This window comes from Periophthalmus magnuspinnatus, chromosome 15, assembly GCF_009829125.3.
Source record: "Periophthalmus magnuspinnatus isolate fPerMag1 chromosome 15, fPerMag1.2.pri, whole genome shotgun sequence".
NCBI classification, from domain to species: domain Eukaryota; kingdom Metazoa; phylum Chordata; class Actinopteri; order Gobiiformes; family Gobiidae; genus Periophthalmus; species Periophthalmus magnuspinnatus.
The window spans coordinates 25,889,389-25,913,400 of NC_047140.1; the positions used below are offsets into that span (position 1 = coordinate 25,889,389).

At 38.7% G+C, this 24,012-nt stretch overlaps 1 protein-coding gene across 1 annotated transcript in view; it reads left to right on the forward strand.

The window, feature by feature from the left end:
* eys (eyes shut homolog) overlaps positions 1 to 24,012 on the forward strand; it is a 139,806-nt gene that overhangs the window by 104,605 nt on the left and 11,189 nt on the right. The window contains exons 41-43 of the mRNA XM_033979314.2: positions 2,978 to 3,086; positions 4,499 to 4,722; positions 20,320 to 20,492. Coding sequence (XP_033835205.1) covers positions 2,978 to 3,086; positions 4,499 to 4,722; positions 20,320 to 20,492 — 506 coding nt within the window. The remainder of the gene's footprint in view (positions 1 to 2,977; positions 3,087 to 4,498; positions 4,723 to 20,319; positions 20,493 to 24,012) is intronic.

A 24,012-nucleotide genomic window follows, 5' to 3' on the forward strand; every position in this document is an offset into this window, starting at 1 on the left:
CAATGCCAGAGCCGTGCTGTGTGCTGTCTGATTGTGTTGCTCCGATCAAATGATAAAACACACAGATCCCAAATTAATTGAGGCATGCCAGTCACAGCACAAACTATGCAGCAATCTGCAAGTGCTGCAACCTGAGTGAGAGCGAGACTGCTGCAGAGGTACAGTGTAGGTGTAATGACATCTGAACGCTTAGCTGCACTTTAAGACAACAACACAGACTTATGAGGCGAGAAATGACTGTTTGTGCAGATTAATGACTTTAGAACGCTCTCATTCTAATCCATATATGTTACACTGTGTTGCACTGCAGGTGCCTCAACAGGTGCCATATTAATTTCTCAGGTGATATAGAATATGTATGATCCATTTAAATTATATCTACAGTACTTTATTACCTGCAGGCAGTAAGTGAGCTGCTTCTTCCTCTCTAACAAGAGAGCTTCCTGCACAGTATTCATAACTATTACGACATGAATTAACTACAATGACAGTGTATTTGTCATTAAGTTGTATATTTTTAAAAAGCATCCTCTCATCAAATCAGGAGAAATGTTGTGAGTGCTCCCACACAGCACATGATGTTTTACTGCCATCTGTTGCCAATACTTTCAGATGTTTTATGCAATAGTAATATTTTAATAATGATCCTGTCTAATTATTAATTTTCTACAGGGAGCTGTGAAGAAGCTCGTTCAAAACAGATTGTGGAAACAAATATCCACTCTCAACTTTAACAAATACCTTTGTGTAAAGGTGCGCTGCTGAAAGTATTTGTAAAGTCCCTCAACATTCAGGTCATATTTCAGGAGCCATGCTCTGAAAGTCATACAGTAGCAGTACTCAATTAGTTACATGGTGGCAGTCTAAATGAGGATGTTAGAGAAGACAAATCACTTATGATTATAGCATTAACCAGATGAAGAAATGTATAAATGATGATTGAAGAAGGACAAACTCAAAGCAGCCATACTGTGACTTTTTAATTTAGAAAAGATGAAATATTAAAATGTGTCTTTGCTTAGTGCAAACAAAGCATTCTCTGATATCAATCCACTGAGATACTCATGGGCAGACCACAGGGAGCCCAGTTTAGAGCTGCATAAGGAAAAGGTGTCTCTTTATCCTTTGATAAAGCCATGTGCTTGTTCAGAATTCATTTCTTTAAAATCATTGTGACTGTGTGTGGAACAATTAAAATTAAAAATACAAATAAAAAAACTAGTAAAAATAATAAAATAAAAAATAGATAACAAGATGATGATGATGTTTGGCCATAGGGAATATTCTTCGCAATGACACCAGTGTAAGTGGTTTAAGTCATATTTAGGTAAGGTTTGCTGTTTTTAATCATTCTGAAGGGCTGAGGGCAGCTCATTATGCTGTAGTAGTACTATAGTATTATAATAAGTACACACCAAATTTCTTTATAGGTTCTTAAGGTTATGAATAACCTGATGCTGTGTTATGAAGGCATATAAACCATTTTTTTCCTAAAATGTACACTAATTGCATGTTATATTGTCGTAATATACTATTGTGACACCAGTCTGCTGATGAATCTACATAGTCTCTGAACAGTTCCTTTTATTTCTCAAGTGCATTTTCCATGTGCTTTAATTCACCTATGTGTACATAGTCTAATGCAGGTCATTTCCATAGCTGTAATTAGCTGTAGCTGAAGTTGCATGGGTGTGATTGCCTCGGGGAGGTGTCCTGGAAGGCTGTTTCAAATTAGCAGGAGGCCAATTGCCCTGATTGTTTCCATCTGGCCATTAAACCAGACAATAGTGTTTTTATTTCACATCAACTCTGAACACTTGAATTGGATTTCTACCTTTTTTTCCATAGCTCAGATTAGCAAACACGCCCTGTATACATTATTGGTTGCAGAGTAATACATTTCCTATAGAACAAAGGTGCATTATGTGCATTGCTTCTCACGTGTGGGGCAACCTTTGTATAATGGACTGCCCTGTTAAGAGGCCTGGCTGGTGTATTGTGCATATAAAGCTATGATAAATGATAGCCAAAGGATCACTTGACTTTGCCAAAGCTGCAATATGACACAAGTAGACCAGCTACTTAACATTATGGCTGCATCATTAATGAATGCTACTATTGTGTACGTGCCCAGAGACACACAAAGGGTCAACTGGTGAAATTGTCTGTTTTCTCATTAAGTCTAACAACAGTCTAATGTATATATATCCAGTTTGTGCCCTCATTTTATCATTAATTAATCCTGAATGACATAATGAGCACTTAAAAATGTTCTGTAGGCCAACACTAGTCTACGTGGCATTATTTTTGCCATCAAGGTGGATACACATCACGATATTTTTTGAGTACAGCTAATATCTAACAGTCCAAAATATCTCTAGTATCAGGATTTACTTTTACAGTTTGTTTGTTTGTCCTTTATTTGTACATATTTTATTCCTGTATTTAACTAATGTTATTTATTTTTCTCCAAGTACATTTAAATTTATTTGACTTTAATGTACACATACCTATAGACAATGGTTTTGGAGATTTTTCCCGGAGGTTGTGATCCCCTTAAAAACGTTGCTATATTTTGATGAATGTGTTAATATAATTGTGTCTTTATTTCATGATCCATGGGACCTACATATTAACATTCATAAGTGCAAAACTAAGCCAAAGTCTATTTCTGGCATTATTATTTAAATTCAGTGTGTTCTCTATTTTTGTTGTGTCTCTTGGGTCTTTGCGGCACCGGACTGAAGCGTACTGTTTCTTCCCAACCTAATCAGATTCTCATAATAATGTGTAACATATCGGCTATCATGCATAGTACATTTGTATAGAGGTCTCTGTGGTAACATTAGCTGGCCCATTACTACAACTCCTCTGTCTCTGTCGGCATCTGAATATTTTTCACGCTTAGCTGCGTTTGTGAAACTCAAATATTGTGTATTTTCTATCTAAATTGTGTGTGTGTTTGTGTTCTCTGCAGATACAATCTTCCTGTTGGCAAACAAGGAGGCTCATGTATGATTGAAATAGCAGTAGATAATGGGCCAGCACAGCACCTCGAGGAGTACGTGTCTCACCCAGTGTCGAAGGTATGCTGACCTGCTCACAGTCAAATCTCATAATCCTTTTACAGCTGTTACCTCACATTTGTAAACAAAAGCAACTGGTTACTGTGCTTCATCCACACTGTACTTAGATACATATCTTTAGTCTCATTTTTGAATGGCTTGCATTTTACACTCATCTACATGATGCTCTCATTTGTATTCTGACACATAAATGTATAATATACCACAACCCTATATTCAAGTGGGTCTTGTCTGTAAGAAAAGAAAAGTCAGCCTACAGACTCAAGTCCAAACTGTGTGTTTGTGAGTGAAGTGCCTGTCCTGAGCATCTCATGCATATTCCATGAGCTCTGTTCAATCGGACTCTTTTCATAAACATTGTAAACACACTAGAAGGTCTCATAAAACAGTTTGCTTTATGTGTCTCCACTGAAGCGTGTTTATTTCAGTGTTGCTTTGCTAAAGATTTACCACTCTACATGCTGCCTGTCCCATCTGACTGCTATCATTGTTTTAACAGATCTTGTCCCAGTTGTGTCTTTTTTTCAAGTCACTGGCTCAACACCTTTGGGTGCTACTGCAAAACATAGAGTTTTTTTGTTATACCATATCAAATATAGACCTGAAAAGCTTTACTAATTGGTTGATCCTTCATAAATTAATTAAATTTTTATTTTATATTTTATATAATTTATACAGGGGAACCCAATGAGAGCACTTGGGCTCTCTTTTTCATGGGTGCCCTGTTTAAAATACAATGCCAGCAGAAAAAAACTAACAAAACAAGCAAGTATACAAGTCCATATAAAACATTAAAAACAGAAGCAGGTGTGTGTATAAAGGTTTTGTGTGTATTTAAGTCAGATAAATGTGGCATCATGCATGACAAGAGAAGGCTATCATCCAACCGCCTACTTACCAATTAGTATTCATTTGAAAGATCTTGCGGTCATAGTTTTGCTGTATATAATTTAGCACTAATAGCATTAAGGGTTTTATTGTGAGTTACGCTCCTGTACCATGGTAACTCCTATGAACATGTTTTATATGTTAAATTCGTTCACACGATTATTTCTGCATTACTTTCTCTCAATTGACTTTCACAGCAGAGAGAGTATCTTAGGAAACATTAATATTCACTTGAGTGGATACGTGTGTGTGATGGCGTGATGTATAGATCGTTCTGAGCTCCAGTTTCTTGTCCAGGCAGCTGTAAAACTGCTTGAAGCAGGAGAATAGCAGGGACTGATAGTGTTCATTTGTCTTGTTGACCTTAATGTACACTAAGGTCTTATTAATGTGCTATTAAACTTCTGAGAGAAGCTGCTTTAGCTGGAAGCTCCTGTGTGCACAGGGTCATGTATTGTATGATTAAGTATGATTTAGTTAATGATATTGCTGATGTGTGGCTTTCCACCATTGTTCCTTCACAGGGAACCTTTGGACCTATATTTCTTGGGGCCCTCTCGTCCCGCTGGGAAATGCCAGGCGTTAGTATGAAAGGAGCCTGGAGATTCATGGGATGCATCAGGGAATTTTGGGTTAACTCTAAAGAAATTGACCTGGTGGGTGAAGGCACCACAGGGTGGAATATCAAGAACTGTGAGCCACTGGTCTGCCAGCTCCTCCCCTGCAGAAACGGAGGAACCTGTGTCAGGTAAGAGAGCATCTGCTGCATTCAAATGAGTCAAACTTATTCCACTCTGTATGCCTGACTTATGGTGCACTATAGAACGCTCCTCAGAGCAGTTTCACTCTGTATTAATAATAATGATACGCTGAATGCATGCACTGACCTTACAAATGAGGTCAACCTCTGCTGAATGCAATCAGTGCTCAAACATGCTCATGTCAGAGTGGAGAAAAGACTATTTACTGCTTGTGCTTATGCTACAAACAGCGGAGGTCAGGACTAAATATAGCCTGACTGACAGAGTCATTACACCTACATGTTGACTCCATGTTTCCTCTTGCCCAAGTGGCTCTAAGGAGCAAAATGTACACACATATATACATATAAATATGGGCTCTCATTAGTTTACAATGTACAACAAATTTTATTTTAAGCACTACTTAGTTAACTGTGTGTACTCTAATCTAACAGAAAGAACGATGCCTTCATACTAAAATCCTTTATGTTTTACTAATAATAAAATACTAGTTAGCTAACTTGAAGTTAGCCAGTTTGCTACCATGCAACAAACTATGTACAGTTTAAAATTCATTACAAACAAAAGCCTAATTATGTCCACAGATCTCTGTACTGGTCCCTAGTAGATTAATGTGGAGATTTGCTTCAGGAAGGACACTAAGCATAAAAAACACTGCAAATTAAAATCAGAGAACGTAGTGACCTTGGAAGGAAGAAGACAACATAAAAGTGCCCCGTAAGGAAATGAATACACTCCATTTCTGCATCACAGGCACTCACTTCTTATTGTTGCAACAATTTGTGATTTATACAACTTCCCCTGTCAAACCTGACTGTTTCTCTGCAGATGCTGGCTCCATTGTTTTGAGTCACACATTGACACACAGGGCTCTTGTTTTGCTACGACTGATGACAACTGATGACTAACTTGATGTTTTTGTAGCTTTGGAGGGCTTCTTCAGTTTCACAATCAGAATATATCATTGACATTGAAAGTATACAGTGCAGTTCAGTTCAGTGCAGTGGGTTCTGGGGAAATATATTCTAAACTTTTTTTTCTAAGCTTCAACTTTAAGCTCCTAAGTCAATAAGATAAAAAATAATAATAATAATAATAATAATTAAGAATGTGTTCATTTTGTAACCGTCTGACCATCTTGACAAGCAACTGATAAGCTGGTTGGGGTCGTTTTAAGGTTGGTTCCACATAAGTAGTCGTGTGCATTTTTAGATTTGCAAATGTATTCAACCATCTCTGTATAGGAACAATACTGCACATCTACTGAGCATAACAACAATGACTAAAGGCTATAATATTTTTGAACCCCGCACTGTCTCGTGTAGCAGGATGTTAGCGGCACAGTGAAGATGCATGTATAATGTATGGTATAAATAGAGCACTGGCAGTAGGCTGGGAGCTGGGAGCACACACAAAGTCAGCCAAGTGAAATGACACTTTTGGCAGGAGCCTCTCTACTCCAGCATCGACTTTTTATGCAAAGCTATTTGGTTTTAAGGCCATCTTATCTGAATTGGACGGGTTGTGCTGATATCAATGCAAGCTCTGGCCAATGTGAAAACTCAAATTACAACCAGGTATAAACAGGAAATCGATAAATACTTTGGAAATGAAGATTAGGCAATGTAATGTAACGTGTTGTCCTAAGTTAATAATACATAAGGGAGGATAGACATATAGACGGCTATGTCTGTTGGCTGACCTGGGAACGCCTTGGGGTCCCAACCGGAGGAGCTAGAGAAAGTGTCTGGGGTGAGGAAAATCTGGGAGTCCCTGTTTAGACCCGGCCCCAGATAAGCGGAAGAAAATGGATGGACATATCTATTTGTTAAGATGTCATGCAATTAAGTCGTTATAGAGATAAAACGAGGATGTACACCAGAAACTTTGGATGATGGTTAATGGTAAATGGTCACATCTTTATCCAGCACTTTTCCAACTTCAAGGCTCAAAGCGCTTTACATCAAGGAACCACTCACCCATTCACACGCACCAGTGTACGCAGACACTGGGGGCAAGACACAATGACAGCATTCATTTGTGTAAGCTGGAATCACACCCCCAACCTATGGATCAGTGTATCTGACTCCTCAATTAACAGCTCCACAGGTTGTCCATATTGAGAGATTTAATTGAGGGGTACAAGTTAGTTATTGACAAAACCCTTGCAGATCACAATATTAAAACAAAAAACGATAACTGTGTGTTTGGTAAAATATATTTAATAACTAGAACTGCATCAATTGGCAATCATTTGTACTTTTACTGCCCCATTGTAGCTGAAATTTTGGCTCCATCCCTCAAATGGTCAGGGGTCACTTTTTCTAAATTCTCTTCTTTCGTTCAACATCATGAATGAAGTTAACATTAATTTTTCAAGTCAATATTAACATGAATAAATATTGTGGATTTCACCATTCTCACGTACCGTTTTGCTAACAGACCAGCAACATCAAAACAAGCTTGCATTTGCGTGTGTCAAAGAGGCCATCAGAAGGGCACACTGGCCATTGTAACAAGCTAAGAGTGATCTGTACGATGCTCATTTTAGCCTTGATAGCATTGTGCTCACGTTGTCTTGCTATATGCATTAGAGAGGTGCTTCCCATTATCTCTATGATGAATCACGTATCTGCTGTAGCCTCTCCAACCACGTGACGTAAAGGGGTCAACCTGAGTTCACGCAGCCCTGTTCATTGTGTTTGCTGGCCTGGATTGCCCCATGCAGTACACTATAATCAGACAAATAGGGATTTTGATTGTGGGTTCAGTTGAGGTGATTGAAGCGTCCCCCTTTTATTGTGCTTTTCTGTTCAGCTGGCCGTGCGCGAGTATTGATATTAAGCTGGAATGGATAATGGCTTGCGGTTGGCTGACAATATCATATGTATTAGTTATGGAAGCGGCATCAATGTAAAAAGCTCTAATGAGGATGACTTTGCCTGTGATTGCGTTCCCTGTCATGGTGCATTCATTTGAGTCACTTGTGTTTATTAAACATGTCACAGGGCTATGTTTTGATTGGCTGAGCAGCTGTAGTCAGAGCAGCGTGAAGAGACGTGCACCTGTATTCGTGTGCTGTTGGACTGCTGGCGTACTACAGTGTGTGTATGTGTGTGTGTGTGTCTGTGTGTATTTACGTGTATAGATGTATAGCATTATGAGGACTAAATCTGTGCGCACATCATGGGGGACCTGTCTTCCTTATGGGGACAAAATCAGGTACCCATGATCTTTATTATTAGATCAACAACAGGGTTTAAAATTCAGATATGGGTTGAAATATGTGAAGGTTAGGTGCTGGTTTAGTAGTGACTAAGGTGAAGGTAAGGATTGGTCCCCTGAAAATTAATGAAAGTCAATGTAATGTTCCCAAAAAACGTGCGTGTGTGTGAAAGAGCAGGTCGCTGTGGAGCAGGTGGCAGCTCACAGCGGGGCAGGACTGGTACAGGACATGACACCTCATATAACCAGTGACATTAGAGTCTCTAATATTAAAAACAAAGTCCTTTCACTGTGTTGTACTGAATTGGCTGAACTGTCACATCGGTCTGTTTCCCCATGAATGACACATTAAGGTCTCGCATATAATTTCACTTTTTTTTCTGCAAAAAGGCATAACTATGAGCTAAAATTGCCAGTAGTGTAGTTTTATAGTCTACATTGATTTAGTTACATCACTGAGTTGTTTACTTACATTTCTAACTGGTTTGGAGATGATTTAATGAAGTTGAAAAAAGAAAATATCTTATTTTAAGTCAAACATAATTTATTCATCCCACTGGCAAATTGATTTTGCCTGAAATTAGAAGTAAACAAATGAAAAAATCTAAATGCATCTTATTAGTGTAAACCCATCACTACAAAAATTAAGACCTTCATGTTCAAATGCACGTACTTTTAACTAATCTGCAGGTCCTTTCTGTAATGTACTGAGCATAGTCTTTTCTGGTGGAGGGTTCGCTATCTTCCCATCTACATAGCAATGTTACTGTTTGACCTAGAATGTTCCACAGTACGGCTGCAGCATAAAAGATATCTCCGTGGAGACAAGCAGGTGATGCCCTGAGGCCAAGTTACAGGTTAGCTTTTTAGAAAGGTGACCCCACTCACAGTAAGAATTCATGTTTTTCAAGGTATATTGAGCAATAAAAACACCAATAGTTATGAAATAAATCCAAGACAGTTACATTTAATGCCATATTGTGGAATATTGCAGACAATACATCTTTCTTTCTCTTTATTTATACATGGGAAGCCAATGAGCACTTGGACTCTCTTTGCCATGAGCACCCTGTTTACAAGTCCATATAAAACATTAAAAACAGGTGCAGGCGTGTGAATAAAAGTTTGTTACCATTTTTGTGAAGCAAAACAGCAAAATCCTCTTTCCCGTCTCAGTTTTGATGCGGCTCGTCCTTAGCCTTATGCAGTCATGTGATTTGGTATTAAATCTTCTGTTATCAATGATTAACAAGCAGGTGAGGTATTCTGTCAGTTTTTGAAGTAGTTACATTGATACATTTTACAGTGCTGTTTGCTGTTCTCTTCTAACAGACAGTGATGGCCAACCCACTTTTTCAGAGAGAACACAGTGAAGGGTTTCAAATCTATCACCTGTTATAAAGCGAATGGCAGAGTGAAAGAGTGGATCCAACAGTTTTGAAGCAGAGGCTGAAGTCCGCATGTACACCACATCCCTATAATCCAGTATTATAGTAATTCTGAGATCGTTGGAGAGAACAAGCAGGTGGCAGACCCTCCACCTGAAAAGTTACACAGTGAATAATTTAAATAGTGTGTTTGTATGTGTGTGACCTTTTGTAAAATGTGGTTTCTGATCACATCTTCTCCTTATCTCCAAAGGAAACGGAGAGATTTGCACCCAGCTCACTCACACACTCACACATGCATATTCTTAGTGTAAGGTGAACATACTGTAGCTCCTCTCACTGCTCTCACAGTCCCAGAATCATTTGGTGCTAATTGGTGACAGTGTGGAGTCTGTCTGCCTCTTCCTGTGATGGTCTGGGTTCACAGCACTTAGAACATAAAAAAAATTCCCATTCATCTCATTGGTTTAAAGTTCTGTCTATGCAGAAGTCAAAGCATTTTTTTTTCTCCTCTCTTCTATTCAGCCTATATATATCCCATTTGTGTCTTTCCACTAAAACAAGTCAAGGTCTAAGAAATAATTATTTTCATTCACTAGAGAAATAAACAGTTTCTATCCAGTGCTCTGCTTTGTTCCCTAAAGGATCTCTTCTCTGCAAGACCATGCTCATTATAGACTTTTCACTTTTGTCTTTGAGTTTTGAAGGACAGTTGGATTCTTTGACTACAATGACTCATTTAAGTATTCAGGAAAGATTACTGTACAGTTGTTTTAAATTTTGCATTTCACACTGGTAGGTTTATATTACCTTGACTATTAATAAAACAAATGATTATAACTACATAATGTTACTCTAATTTCTTGAGCTGTTGTGCAGTATTATTTATTTCCTTGCCCAACATGTGAGTTCTCTTACCGCTGCTCTTTTCAAGTTTTCATTTGCCCACTGCTTTTTTGGTTCCTTGTGGCTTCAAAGGGCAAAGGTTTATGTTTTGAGTATTTGGCAACACTGTTTGTAGCTAAGAGACTGTTATTTGCATATCTCCTGTTATTATTTCACCGTAGGCTGAATAAAAGCATGCAAATGGGTACACCAAATGCTATACTATAATAACACGTACGAGTCAGGAGTTCAACCAAAGCAGGGGAAAGAAATGCTGACTCAGTGCGTTGCTATATGTTCACAGTCACGTTCTGTGTTGGATTTACAGAAGAGCACGAGGTGAAGTGTGCTGTGAAAGTGCATCTGGTGTAAAAACGCCAAGGGGCAACAGTGGTTAGAGAGCTCGTCCACTAACCCGATGGGCAGTGGTTCAGAGCCTGTTTGGACCAGTGTATACTGTACTGTTGCTGTTGTTGTTGTTGTTGTGTCACACGCTCTGGCATACAAATGAAACTGAGATGGATAGCAATTAAACCCATGGCTACAGTCCAGGCTGTTTAAAATATAAACATCACAATTTAAGTTTGTCTTGGCAGAATGTTATACACAAACGTTTACTGTTTTTTTGTTTTTTTTCTAAACATAAAATGCAATTTGAGCATCGTCAAATGTTGTATCATATTTTGAACTTATGTCCAAAGCTCTGACCCCCTGAGCATCATGTCTTTGATGTGATAGCATTTATCGCACGTTCACTCATATACGGACACTGTTTCTAGGCAACAGGTATGATAACAGACCCTTTTCATTGTGTGAGTCCAGTGAGGAGATGTTAACAAAAGGGCAGTGAGAGGGTGACAGTTTATCTGCACGTGTTAATGGGCAGATAGATACTGTCTCAGAGACACCTGGGCCCTGTCATCCGGACCACATTTTGGGTTACATTACATTTTACATTACATAAAATCCCTATTTGCCTATGCTGCATGAGTTCACTTCTTTCACATAAATTTAATCTAATTTTAAAAATATCCAGAACCAGGCATTAGACATTTGTGACACAAGTATTTTGAGAACTCCAAATTTCAGTTCAATTCAATTTTATTTATATTGCACGTTTAAAATACAACTGAACTGCCCAAAGTGCGGTGTGTTTACTACTAATGCATTAGTAAGTTAGTTTTATATAATTTGACACAAAGTCAAAGTCATGAGTGTCTCCATGCCCATTGGGAAATCCTAATGTGCACAAGAGCCACACTTCTCATAGCTCTTGTGTCCATACATTGACTTGTGTAATTGACTGATGAGCTGTGGACTCTTTAAGGTGCTGTTGTTGGTAATCAGATAAATAGACTTGTGGGTAGGGGAGTGCTCAGGCTTGTGTTCGCCAATATTTCAAGTGTCTGTTTCAAACATATGTGACATGTCTCCTGAGCATATTGCCCCTAATCCAAATAATACTGCAGTATACACTCACCTGAATGATTATTAGGAACACCATACTAATACGGTGTTTGACCCCCTTTTACCTTCAGAACTGCCTTAATTCTACGTGGCATTGATTCAACAAGGTGCTGAAAGCATTCTTTAGAAATGTTGGCCCATATTGATAGGAGCATCTTGCAGTTGATGGAGATTTGTGGGATGCACATCCAGGGCACGAAGCTCCCATTCCACCACATCCCAAAGATGCTCTATCGGGTTGAGATCTGGTGATTGTGGGGGCCATTGTAGTACAGTGAACTCATTGTCACGTTCAAGAAACCAATTTGAAATGATTCAAGCTTTATGACATGGTGCATTATCCTGCTGGAAGTAGCCATCAGAGGATGGGTACATGGTGGTCATGAAGGGATGGACATGGTCAGAAACAATGTTCAGGTAGCCCGTGGCATTTAAACGATGCCCACTTGGCACTAAGGGACCTAAAGTTTGCCAAGAAAACATCCCCCACACCATTACACCACCACCACCAGCCTGCACAGTGGTAACAAGGCATGATGGATCCATGTTCTCATTCTGTTTACGCCAAATTCTGACTCTACCATTTGAATGTCTCAACAGAAATCAAGACTCATCAGACCAGGCAACATTTTTCCTGTCTTCAACTGTCCAATTTTGGTGAGGTCGTGCAAATTGTAGCCTCTTTTTCCTTTTTGTAGTGGAGATGAGTGGTACCCGGTGGGGTCTTCTGCTGTTGTAGCCCATCCGCCTCAAGGTTGTGCATGTTGTGGCTTCACAAATGCTTTGCTGCATTCCTCGGTTGTAACGAGTGGTTATTTCAGTCAACATTGCTCTTCTATCAGCTTGAATCACTTGGCCCATTCTCCTCTGACCTCTAGCATCAACAAGGCATTTTCGCCCACAGGACTGCCGCATACTGGATGTTTTTCCCTCTTCACACCATTCTTTGTAAACCCTAGAAATGGTTGTGCGTGAAAATCCCAGTAACTGAGCAGATTGTGAAATACTCAGACCGGCACGTCTGGCACCAACAACCATGCCACGCTCAAAATTGCTTAAATCACCTTTTTCCCATTCTGACATTCAGTTTGGAGTTCAGGAGTTTGTCTTGACCAGGACCACACCCCTAAATGCATTGAAGCAACTGCCATGTGATTGGTTGATTAGATAATTGCATTAAGGAGAAATTGAACAGGTGTTCCTAATAATCCTTTAGGTGAGTGTATGTGATTGTGCAAACACTGGAAAGACAACATCCCAACAAGAAAACTTTTGTCTGTTTAATGTTCACTTTTTTTATACTTTCATGATGACAATGATATGGCTATTGCTATTATTACAATGGTTACTCTAGTTCAGCCATTCCCAAATTCTGCTGTGCCATGCCCTCCCACCAAATCGATGCAAAGATCATTCAGGGCCCCTCTAATAATATTTTACACTGCATGTAAAGGAATATGTAATGTTTTCTCCTAAAATATATAAGCTAATAAGACATTCCAGTGGGCTTAATACTAATATAAAAAATCTTATGTAAAGTTGATTTAAAACAAAATTTTCGTCTGTGTCCCTCAGTCGCCCAGGTCTGATACATAGTGAAAACCAAAAGTTAAATCTGTCAACTGGACAAAAGGTTGAGTAAAGGTGTTTATTTATGTTATATTATTCAACGTGAAATAGCAAAATATAACTTAAACTTTCTGAAGAATAATTGTTACGTTGTTATACAATATGGTCCTAGAGACTGTTTGTTGGAGTCATGTCGAAACAGTTGGATGAAATTTCTATAGAAGTAGAGACTTGAGGCTTTCCATAAATAAGTGTGTGTGTGTGTGTGTGTGTGTGTGTGTGTGTGTGTGTGTGCGCGCGCGCTCGTGTACAATGACATAAAGTGTTGGCACAAATATTTAATGTGTGTTTGCAGGCACATGAAGCTCTAGGTGGCTTTTGGAGAAACACAAAACAAGAGCTGCCTCCAAGACGTCCCTATAGCATCCAAAAACAAACCTCTTTTTACAGGCCCATACAGGCTCTGTGTGCCTCTCTTCTCTGGTTCTATCCTCCTCTCTGCCTATGACTTGTCAGTTGTAGTTTGAACAATTTTCCCTCCCTTGCCATTATTGTTCCAGTTTTGGCAGCAGCTACAGCCAACCATAATGCTCCAATGCATTCTTCTCAAGTTCAATGCTTAAGTACGACTGAGGTGCTGGCATCAATTGACCATATTATGAAGTATTTTTGCATTATGTATCTTTTCAGTGTTGAACTGCAGTTTTAAGTGGTGTCTGAGCAATGGTGCACAATCGAATACTATACAGTGGAAGAGCGGCCTGTGTTCTTACCTCACAGTTGCGAGGTTCTGAGTTCAATTCCCAGGTTGGACGGGGCTCTTCTTGTGCATGTTTGCATGATGTTTTCAACTTTGTGTGAGTTTCCTCCAGGCTCTTTGGTTCATTTGCTGCTTCTCCATTTTACAAACAAACTGACACGGAGAAATAGCCAAATCCCAAAACAAATCTTAAAAAGTAATTCCCAGGATAAGACAGAGAAACTAATTGTGAACATGTTGAATAAATGTGTGCTAAGTATCAGAGAGTTGACAGTACAGAAGTAGTACGCTCCAAAACACTTGAGTTTTAATTGGCCTAATCACAAACACGATGTGTCGGGTGGCAAAAGGTTATTTTAATCCGCCCAAAGCAATCACTTTGATTTGGGAAATTGTAGCCATGTTTGCACAACCATTTGAATATTTTAATCACAAATACCGAAAGTTGGTGTCAGTCAAAAGCAGGCAACAAAATCTCACCTTAAATTATTGAATAAAACTACATATTTAATGTGTTAAACTGATGAATAAGACCGACAGAGGATGATCTGCCTGACTCAACACTCAAATGTCTTTGCAACTCCGAGCTGCAGCATGTAAATCAGTAAAAGAAGTAAAGCAGACAAAGATTTCTGAGTAATGTGCAAAATAATTGTGATAATATTTGTTATCAGTACAGTATTTGTAACCATAGTAATAGTTATAGCAATCGTAGTTGTAACTGGTGCTGTGTCCCTCGGCAAAATGGTCCCTGTTACTGCCAGTGTCTATGTAGACTGATTTATTGTGTGAGAGTAGTAGTAGTAGTAGTGAAAACCATTTCAGGAGACTTCCGGTTTGCAGTGCTGTCAACAAAGCAAAAGGTAAAAACTCTAAGGATTTGAATATAAAATATATATCATTATTTAACTTTTTTTTTTGATGCATAATTTAGAAAGTGCATAATTTAGAAAGTAGTAAACATACAGAAAAAAACATTGAATGAGAGGGTTTGTCCAAACTTTAACTGTTAGTGTAGTCATCATACCCACTGTAGTAGTCATGGTAGAAGTACTGTTCATAGTTTTGTGCAATAGAATTTGTGAATCTGCAATTGAAAGTAATAAAATTTCATATTGTTTTACTACTTTTTGCCAGATTATCATACATATGCTTCCAACAATGCTTCAACTTGATTATGAATTCCTTCTAGTGTCGCCAAAGCTCTCAAATTTCAGTTTTCCTGAGTTATTTACCGAATGCTGGGTTTTAAGAGCTTGTTGGAATGCAAATGAACCACTAGAGAAAGTCAGTGATGAGGCTTCAGTGACGTGGCGGGCCTCAGTTCTCCACATGAAATTGTTAAGCCTACTTCATTTTGTGCTGAAATAAAAAGGACCACTGGGTTTCAGTAGATATTATTTCTAATGAGGGACTGTGTTGGTACCGATGCACCATTAGCTCTCTGGCTCTATTGAAATGCTGTAGACTTAGGTACATTTAGTGGGTTGATGACAAATTTAAAATCACCAGTTGATTTATTTATTTATTTTTTTTATTAATTTTTTGTGATCTGAGATAAGAAGATCAGAAGTTCTCAGGAAGTAGAACTGTGTCCATATTGTTACTTGTTTCATACTGTCCAAAGAATGTGAAGCTGCAACATGGAGCTTTGTTGCCCGTCTTGGTGTAGCTGTTTTTGCTTTGCCTGTTTCAGAGTATGGCATTAGACGTATCTGTCTCCAGCACTTGTTGAACTTACCTCAGAATAGTCATGAAGCAAAGTTTGTGAAAGTCCAAGTAATCACTGATTATTAAAGATGATGACAATACAAGCACATCCTTATGTTTCATCCTCTGCCTGCTCCAGAAGGAACGCTGAACATTTCTTGTGTTTGTTGTGGGTGGACCTACTTCCTGCTTTTTCTCCTGAGAGTTAGTCATTTGAGATTGTGCGCCAGTTGTATTAATGAGATCTGTAGAATGTAGGTGTTTTCAGATATGATTATTCTTATTTGTGTTTGAAGGCTATTCTTTAGATCTTTGGTGGAATACATCTTAGAATTAGTCATAGATACACAAACCCTGACATCTAAATCAATGCTTCCTCAAGTCACTCACAGCTTTCTAACTTCTCACACCTCCTATTACCACCTGCTGTGTTTGTTTTGGTATGGGCGGGGGCGGACCTTTCTTTTCTTTTCAGATTGGTTAATCCGTCTTTCAATCCCTCCCATGCAAATTGAGGAGGCTGCAACCATAATGTACGTATTGAATAGAAAGAGCCATTTTTTGACAGATTACCTGAAGGATCCAGGCGTTTGTATAGTGGGTGGAAGCCATGGTATCCATAGCGTTCAGCATGATGAAAATAACAATTTAAACAAAATATTATAGCTTGTATGTATATGTGAATTGTAAAAAGGCATCAAAAGGTCATCTGTAACAGGACGCTGAATATGTTGTTAACACTACAAACAGTTAACCACTCAACCACTCTGTATCCCTGTTGTCAAGTGATGTCTTAAAGAACCCATATGATAAAATAAATAATGAATAAGCTCCAGTAGATTTGATACAACCTCTAGAAGATGCTATGCAAAGACAGAGTGATATGTCTATACCTACAGTTGTCCTCGTGTAGTGTGTGTGTATGTGTCTGTGTGTGTTTTAAATCCACTTTGTTCTTTTATTTCTCTATGTAAATCTGCTGTGGTAGCCCTCGCCTCTGATTGGTGGACTGTTTTAAAACCCTGGATCTGGTAGGCTTCTGGCTGCTTTGGCTTGTCTGTGCCCAGTTTGCCGTTTTGTTCCAATGTGTCTCTAGTTGTTTGTCAGGCACTCTTGGATCTTTGTTGGTTTACTTAGTCTATGTTGTAACTTTAATTTTAACTAATTTTTGTACATATTTTAGCAAATTTTATTATTATTTTTTACACTTACACTTACACATTTGTTACATTCCTGTTAATGGTCACAATGGGCAAATTTTTTTACAGCCCTTTTCCACCTTCAAGACACTCAAAGCACTTTACATCAAGGAACAGCTCCCCCTTTCACACACATATTCACACACCAGTGTACGCAGACACTGGTTTTTGTCATGTTCCATCTTGTTTTTGTTGTTTCGGCCCTCACCCTTGCAGAGCTGGGTCGTAACAAGGGGAAAGTTGGGCATTTGGAGTAATTGTGACGTTATTTATGTATCACAACATTTGGAGTGACGTGTCAGGGACAAAAACGGATTTCTCAAAGCAACGAAGAAGCAAACTGTAACCGGAGGCACTGCTCAATAATTCATTCCTGTCAGTGCCGCATTTATCAAAAAGTATTAAAGATTTGAAATTCTCTTCAGCAGACATGGCTTGTTTAATTGCTTGCAAATTCATATTTATCTTTACTTTTACCCATGTTGCGTAACTGCAATCTTCCATCATGACTGGTACTTTTCAAACTTATCAAAAAGTGCAGTATAAGTTTAACTGGTTGGGTTCTTCTGATGGTACGCAGGATCTTTTGTTATTGTAGGCAACATTTTGATCACATTTTTGTCATAGTTGAAGGTTAGTCTGGACTTCTGGCTTAATTTTTGTACTCCACATCCAGGGCACTTTACCTGGAAACCAAATATATAATGAGTCCTTATTGGGATGTACAATGTATGCAAACCAGCATCTTATAAGTTTTTACCTTTCTGTCAAATTACTTTCCATTTATCTATGCTTGGAACTCGCATAAAGAGTAAACGAGCTTGTGACACGTGGATCACAGGTATTTGTTTTGACTGGGAAATATTCCAGAAGTTAAACTGAGCACATTACACTTCTGTCTTTGCACTTGAATCCAGTTGTATCCTGAACAATGGCTCACTGCAGGGACAGAATGTAAATATTTCATTCTTCTGAAGCCTAGTATATCCTGCAGTGCTGCTTCTCCAAACACATTATTAATTTATACATTTGAAACCTCACCAATGCTTTCTCTGTCTGATATTATATGTACCTCTGTAAGCTAGACACATCCTATTCCACTTTATATGGTTGTCTTTGAACATTTTGCTCTTTTTTCATTTTCAGTAACACTTTATAATAACTACATCCTAATTATGCTTAAAGTTTATTTAAGAATGAGCAGCTGTTCCATGTATTTGAGCAAAATATGTCTTGTCCCAGTACAGATTTACTATATGTACCAGCTCTTGAGGTCAAAATAAGTCTGCTGTGTCTGCATTTAATCCCGCATTCAAATGGTGGTGTCAGGGGCATCGGGTTTACATGTAAAGTCTATGGGGAGCTGGTGTCTAGGCTGGTCCAGTGTTTCTGTGGCTCATTTCAAGCATTCGTGCAGCACGTTTGAGTGTCCAGGCTCGAGATGTCAGACGGCAGAGTTACAAAATGTGAACTTTTGGCAACGAGTTTCAAGCATCTGCCTTGAATGCAAAGATGTCCAAACAGAAGCGTTAGGTGCAATTTTGACACCGCGGCATGAACTTTGCATAAATGGCTTTATTGTTCGATAATCAGAAAGTTCACAGTTAGCAAGCTAGTTGTGAGCATTCCCGTGACGACAAAACTCCACTCTGGCCTCTAAAAGTTGTGAAAAGTGCTTATAAACTCATCATGGTGAATAATTAGGATGCTCAGAATGCATAAGGAAAGTAAGTAAATAAATAACCAAAACACTTTGGTCCAGAGTTGTTTTTTCACGTTTTTATGATGTAAAAATCAGATGCAGCACATTTAAGGCTTAATAACTTAATTAATACACAAACCCTTACTCCTATCCCCTTAATTAAGTAGTTACTAAGTCTGAATCATTCTTAATAAAGTATTTGTTGATTATAAATTAAGTCTTTGTTTGCGCTTCAAGGCTGTAAATAGTGTCGTTATTATAAAGTGTTAACCTCTTTTCTTTTACCTGCAAAACATGAATCATTAATCCGAGTGAGTAGATAACAAATCTTGTACAATTGAGGATATGCACTTTGTGAAATATTACTGATCTTTTTACGCTGTCTGCTGGCATTTTTCAGCCCAGGCGTGTTTACCTTTAGCACAAGTCATTTCTCCCTGGCTGCGGCTACATACATAAATGAATCATTTGCACCAGCACATTCACACTGTACATCGAGTCAATTGCAAGCGTTTTCTGGCTAATCTCATACATCACACATCTTTGTAGGAACACACATCTTTTAGATCCATTTCCGGGCTCAGTGGAAACGATTTGTGGGCCGTGGTGAAAGGCTTGTGAACAAATATGGAAATACGGAGAGTAATGATAAATGCTAGTTATGCGCTCTCTATATATATTTTAATCCTAACTTAATTTTTTCTTTTTTTTTATTTCTCCCTAAAGGGCAGTTCAAAAGTACACACAGCAGTTTGTACGTGGATATAATACTGTAGCGTTCTGGTGGAAGGAAACATGCCAAGTTTCTTCTGGTTGTTTATTTTCTGGACACAAGGGCCACTGTAGGCCGTAACCCACGCCAAAACAAGAGCAAAACAACAGCAGTCTTACTCACTAGAGCCAGTCTTCAAAACTGACCAGTAACTGACCAAAAGAACCTTCACAGCAACTTGTCGACATGGCAAACGCAGTTACAATATGCTTAAAAGAATGTAATATTAATACTAGTTGATAAGTGAGTAGTAATAGTACTATGAGTGTTGAAGTATAGTAGATCTTAAGTAATTCTGTAGTTTGAGTTTGAGGTCTTATTGTTTTATTTTTACTTGGATATCTTAAACTGAATAAGTAAACAAAGTAACATATAATGGAGTGGGGATAGTTGTAGAAATTACATACATTTTTGTCATCTGTGTAATCCCTTAGTGGTATGATCCATGGTGAAAAACTGGACAAAGGTTTAAGAGTGAATATGTTTCGCCGCTCATTTCTTTCTGCCTTGTATCTGTTTGAAAGGAGGAGCCAAATACACTGAATCTAACACACTTATTTGTTTACAATTTCTGTTTATTGGCGAGGTCTATTGCATTACACTTTGAACTGTGCCTGAGTCATGTTTGCATAATTGTTCAGATTATCACACCTATTAGCATACTGGCTATCACTGTTGTTTTCCTTGTTTTGATTTAGGTCTGAAGATGGAGTTATAAATAGGAGATAAATGTTTAAGCCTCCATTCCTGTTCAATTTTTGTCCTAACAGGGTGTTGTAACAGTAATCAATGATATTAGTAGTAGTAATTCTATGCAACTAAGCTTTGTTCTTCTTAATAAATAAAAGCTTAGATGTATATTGTGGTTTTGTCCATTCTTATCTCTGATCTTCTGATGTATTTGCAGCTCTAAAGAGGACTGGTTTTGTGAGTGCCCTCCTCAGTATACAGGGCGTCTGTGTCAGCTGAGCGCTTGTGAACGCAGCCCATGTGCTCACGGGGCGACCTGCATCCCCAAGTCTCCTCTGGAAGCAGTGTGCCTGTGCCCATACGGACGACAGGGACTTCTATGTGACCAGGGTGAGTCCAACGAGGAGGAACAATCCAACAGTTGGTGAGCAGGGCCTTGAGCAGATGCTGAAACAAGAGACTGTTTTAAAATGAAGGATTTAATGAAACTAAAATGTGCTGAAGAGACAGAAATGTCCTCCTCCAGCAGCAGAGTAAGATCATCAAGGCAACACTCACGCCTGCTTTGCTGAATGCTCCAAAAAGTCTCTTTTTAGTCATTGAAATCATTACTATTTCATCATTAACTTTTTTAAATGCTGTTTTGTATCTTTTCTATCGTTTGTAAATACTACCAGAGCCAGACAATCTACAGTGACCATTTACACACAACCAAAAAATCTCTCTTTATCTTTACTTTATCAAGTTGTTTCAGGGTTTTGAAACAACTTCTCAGGTCATTCAAAGCTATTTTTATATCAGGACAAATGTACTACATCGATCTGCTCCTTAGATACTAGTCACACAAATGAATAGAAAAGCTTCAGTGGTGGTAAGATGAGTTCACTAACATCATTTAGCAGTTACAGGGTAAAAACAAACAGATCAAATTGACCCAAATTGATTGATTTCATTCTAAGGTTCCTGTACTTACTACTGACATGTCCCTCATGTACAGATTTTGTTCAGTTTAACCCAATGATACCCATTAGCACCATCCTCTATAAACTGGCAAAGTTGTTAAAAGCTTCCGACTACATATAATGTACCATATAACTGTACTTGAAGCACTGCTGGAAAAAGCAGCAGTACTTAAAGTACTGCTGATTAGTAGTAGTGCATGCATGGCACACACACAGCGCACACACACAGCACAGCACACACACAGCACACACACAGCACAGCACACACACAGCACACACACACAGCACAGCCACAGCACAGCACACATACAGCAGCAGGGAGTGAGGCACATAACACCCTCGGCCCTGACCAGCTCCACAGCCCCCGGCCAAACACCCCACGCTCACATGCTCACGCTGTCACATGTGTGGGTGACATCTGAGAATATCAGGTGAGACCACGGCAAAACTCAACAACTCTGTCTGTGTGAGCATGACTCATAAAGGTTTGTTGTGACATTGAGAGGCTTCTTTTAAAAGGTAATCATTCAATTCCCTGTTAAGTACTTTAATTACTACTTTATAGCTTTAAGATATGCCCAGAGTGATGTAAATATTACAAGCAAGATCACTTTTCAATACGTTCAGATTTCGACCACAAATTAATCATACATAAACCTATATTAAGGGTAGACTATGCAGCATTTCTGGTGGATGGTCCGCCACCTGCTCAGCTCTGTGGAAATGTTATGACTGTGCCAGGAAGATTAGACAGTATGACATTACCTGTAATTAAATGAATGCAATAAGCGTACGTTTGTGCTTAGTTTACGGTGGAACATTCCAGACAAACCTATACTGTTTCAAGACATGAAGAAGGTGGCAGATCCCCTCCAGGAAAGTTACATATTGCACCTTTAATTCTATCACTTTGTTTACTTTCTCACTGTAGTTGCTGCTGCACGACATATCTCCTCAGATCTCCTCGGTTACTGTGATTTACATATTGATCCTGCTTAAAATGTATGCCTGATGCCCTTCCTGTTGAACTCCTCTTTATTTTTCTGGCTTGTTTATCATTTATTGACTGTATGACAAATGTAGAACCCCTGTTTCAGTTGTTCTATGCAGTTTAATAATGAATTACGTGTTTGAGTATTTTCATATTTGTTAGTTATGGAAGCTTATGTCTGTCTGCACTTTTTTTTTGGTTTGAACTTTGGGTAAACCTCACATTGTTCTGAGTTCATAGCACATTTTCAAGTATTTTCAACTCCAGAGAGGTGTTCCCTTCTCTTCTGTTCGGGTCTGGCAGCAAAGATGGCTCCTTATACATGCACTTGTTGTCAGATAGCATTTCACAGCCCAGTGCAATGTGTTCCCAATAGTTGTTTTTTGTATATTTTTTCCTCTGTTTGGTGATCCCCATTTGTTCACACCTTGTTACACAAAGCCCTCACAAACCAACACTGTCCATGCTTGCTTACAGTGTCTGACAACCTGGCATAAAAATCCATAGAGAGATGGATGAGATGAATGCATTTAGCTGCATCTTGGTTTATAATTATCTTTGATGATGGATTTTCTAACCAACAATCAATATTTTGTGTTTTAGTTGATTCACAAAGGTTAAAGCCAGAGGTGTTACATTATATTGTTTCACTAAAACACTATTGTGCAGCCAAACTCAGTGCTTATATATGTTTGTATGGGGGTTGTTGTTTTCACACATTTCTTTAGCCAGAATGTGCTAAAGATGCAAACTGACTGACCCTTGGTGCACACAGAAAACAAGCCGCCAAACAGTGTAGTGTCTTTTGAAAGCTTTGACGTAATTTTAACAATGAAACCATGGAAAAGCACAAATACTGTCTTGGGTTTGCCATGTTGTGCAGACTGTTCCCTTTTGTTGCATGCACATCCATTAAATATGCAATGTTTGGGGAGGATTATTTATGTTTATGTATGGAGAACTGTGGCTCCAGCTCCTATAAGCGTCTACAGTAAGATGTAAATCTGTTTGTAAAAGTATGTTAATATGTCGTTTGATATATCAAGCATTACTTCTTCATTGCTTTGGTGTTCCCGTCATGATCACTGCAGAAGAAAACATCTCTAGACATCCTCTTGATATTTGCTTATAGATGTTAAATAGTTTATGCTAGATGCCCTGCTGGGACATTTATTTAGACATCGGACTGACTCAAAAATGATATGTGTGCTATGCTTTAACACAAATGAGATCTTGAATTGTCTTTAAATGTGCAACTGGCTACTCCATTATATTGCTTTAATGTAAAAATGTTCCATTTAAATTATCATGTTAGTATTGGGCATTCTGGTAAACAGTTAAATGCAGTATGATTTCGACTATCTCAAGAAACAATTGGTAAATATTGCGTTGCACAGTACGATAGCAGAAGCATTCCTAGTTGTCTTAATAATTTAGCAGCCAAACAGAGATGAGGGCAGTCACACAGGGAAGCTCAAACCCGTTTTAGCAGACGCATGGGGCTGCAGTAGTACATGCAAGCTATTTCACTGTATGTGTGTGTGTGTGTCTGTGTCTGTGTCCTGGCTGTCTTTTTAAAACACAGAGGTGTGCATTTCTAAATCAGCACTGGGAAATTTACATTATGTCCCTGGTGTAAAATCAAGAAGATGGCTGTGCTTAGACCGAATACAACAGAGGGTATTATTGAAGCAACCACGCATGCTGCATAAGTAAAGTTGAGATTGTAATTGAATCGCACTACCCTGGTGAATGTTTGGTGAGAAGCAACGTGAGCTTGCCAAAAAAAATCCTTCCCTAACCAGCCACCTTCTAATGAAAATAGAAAGGGACTGAAGAGGTGATGGTATTTGAAAACAGGTCATCATCTAATATCATTCACTAAAGAAAATATTGCGCCAGTGGTGGGTGTGGGCTGTGTAGCACTATTGCCATCTACTGGTACTAGTGTGCGGTG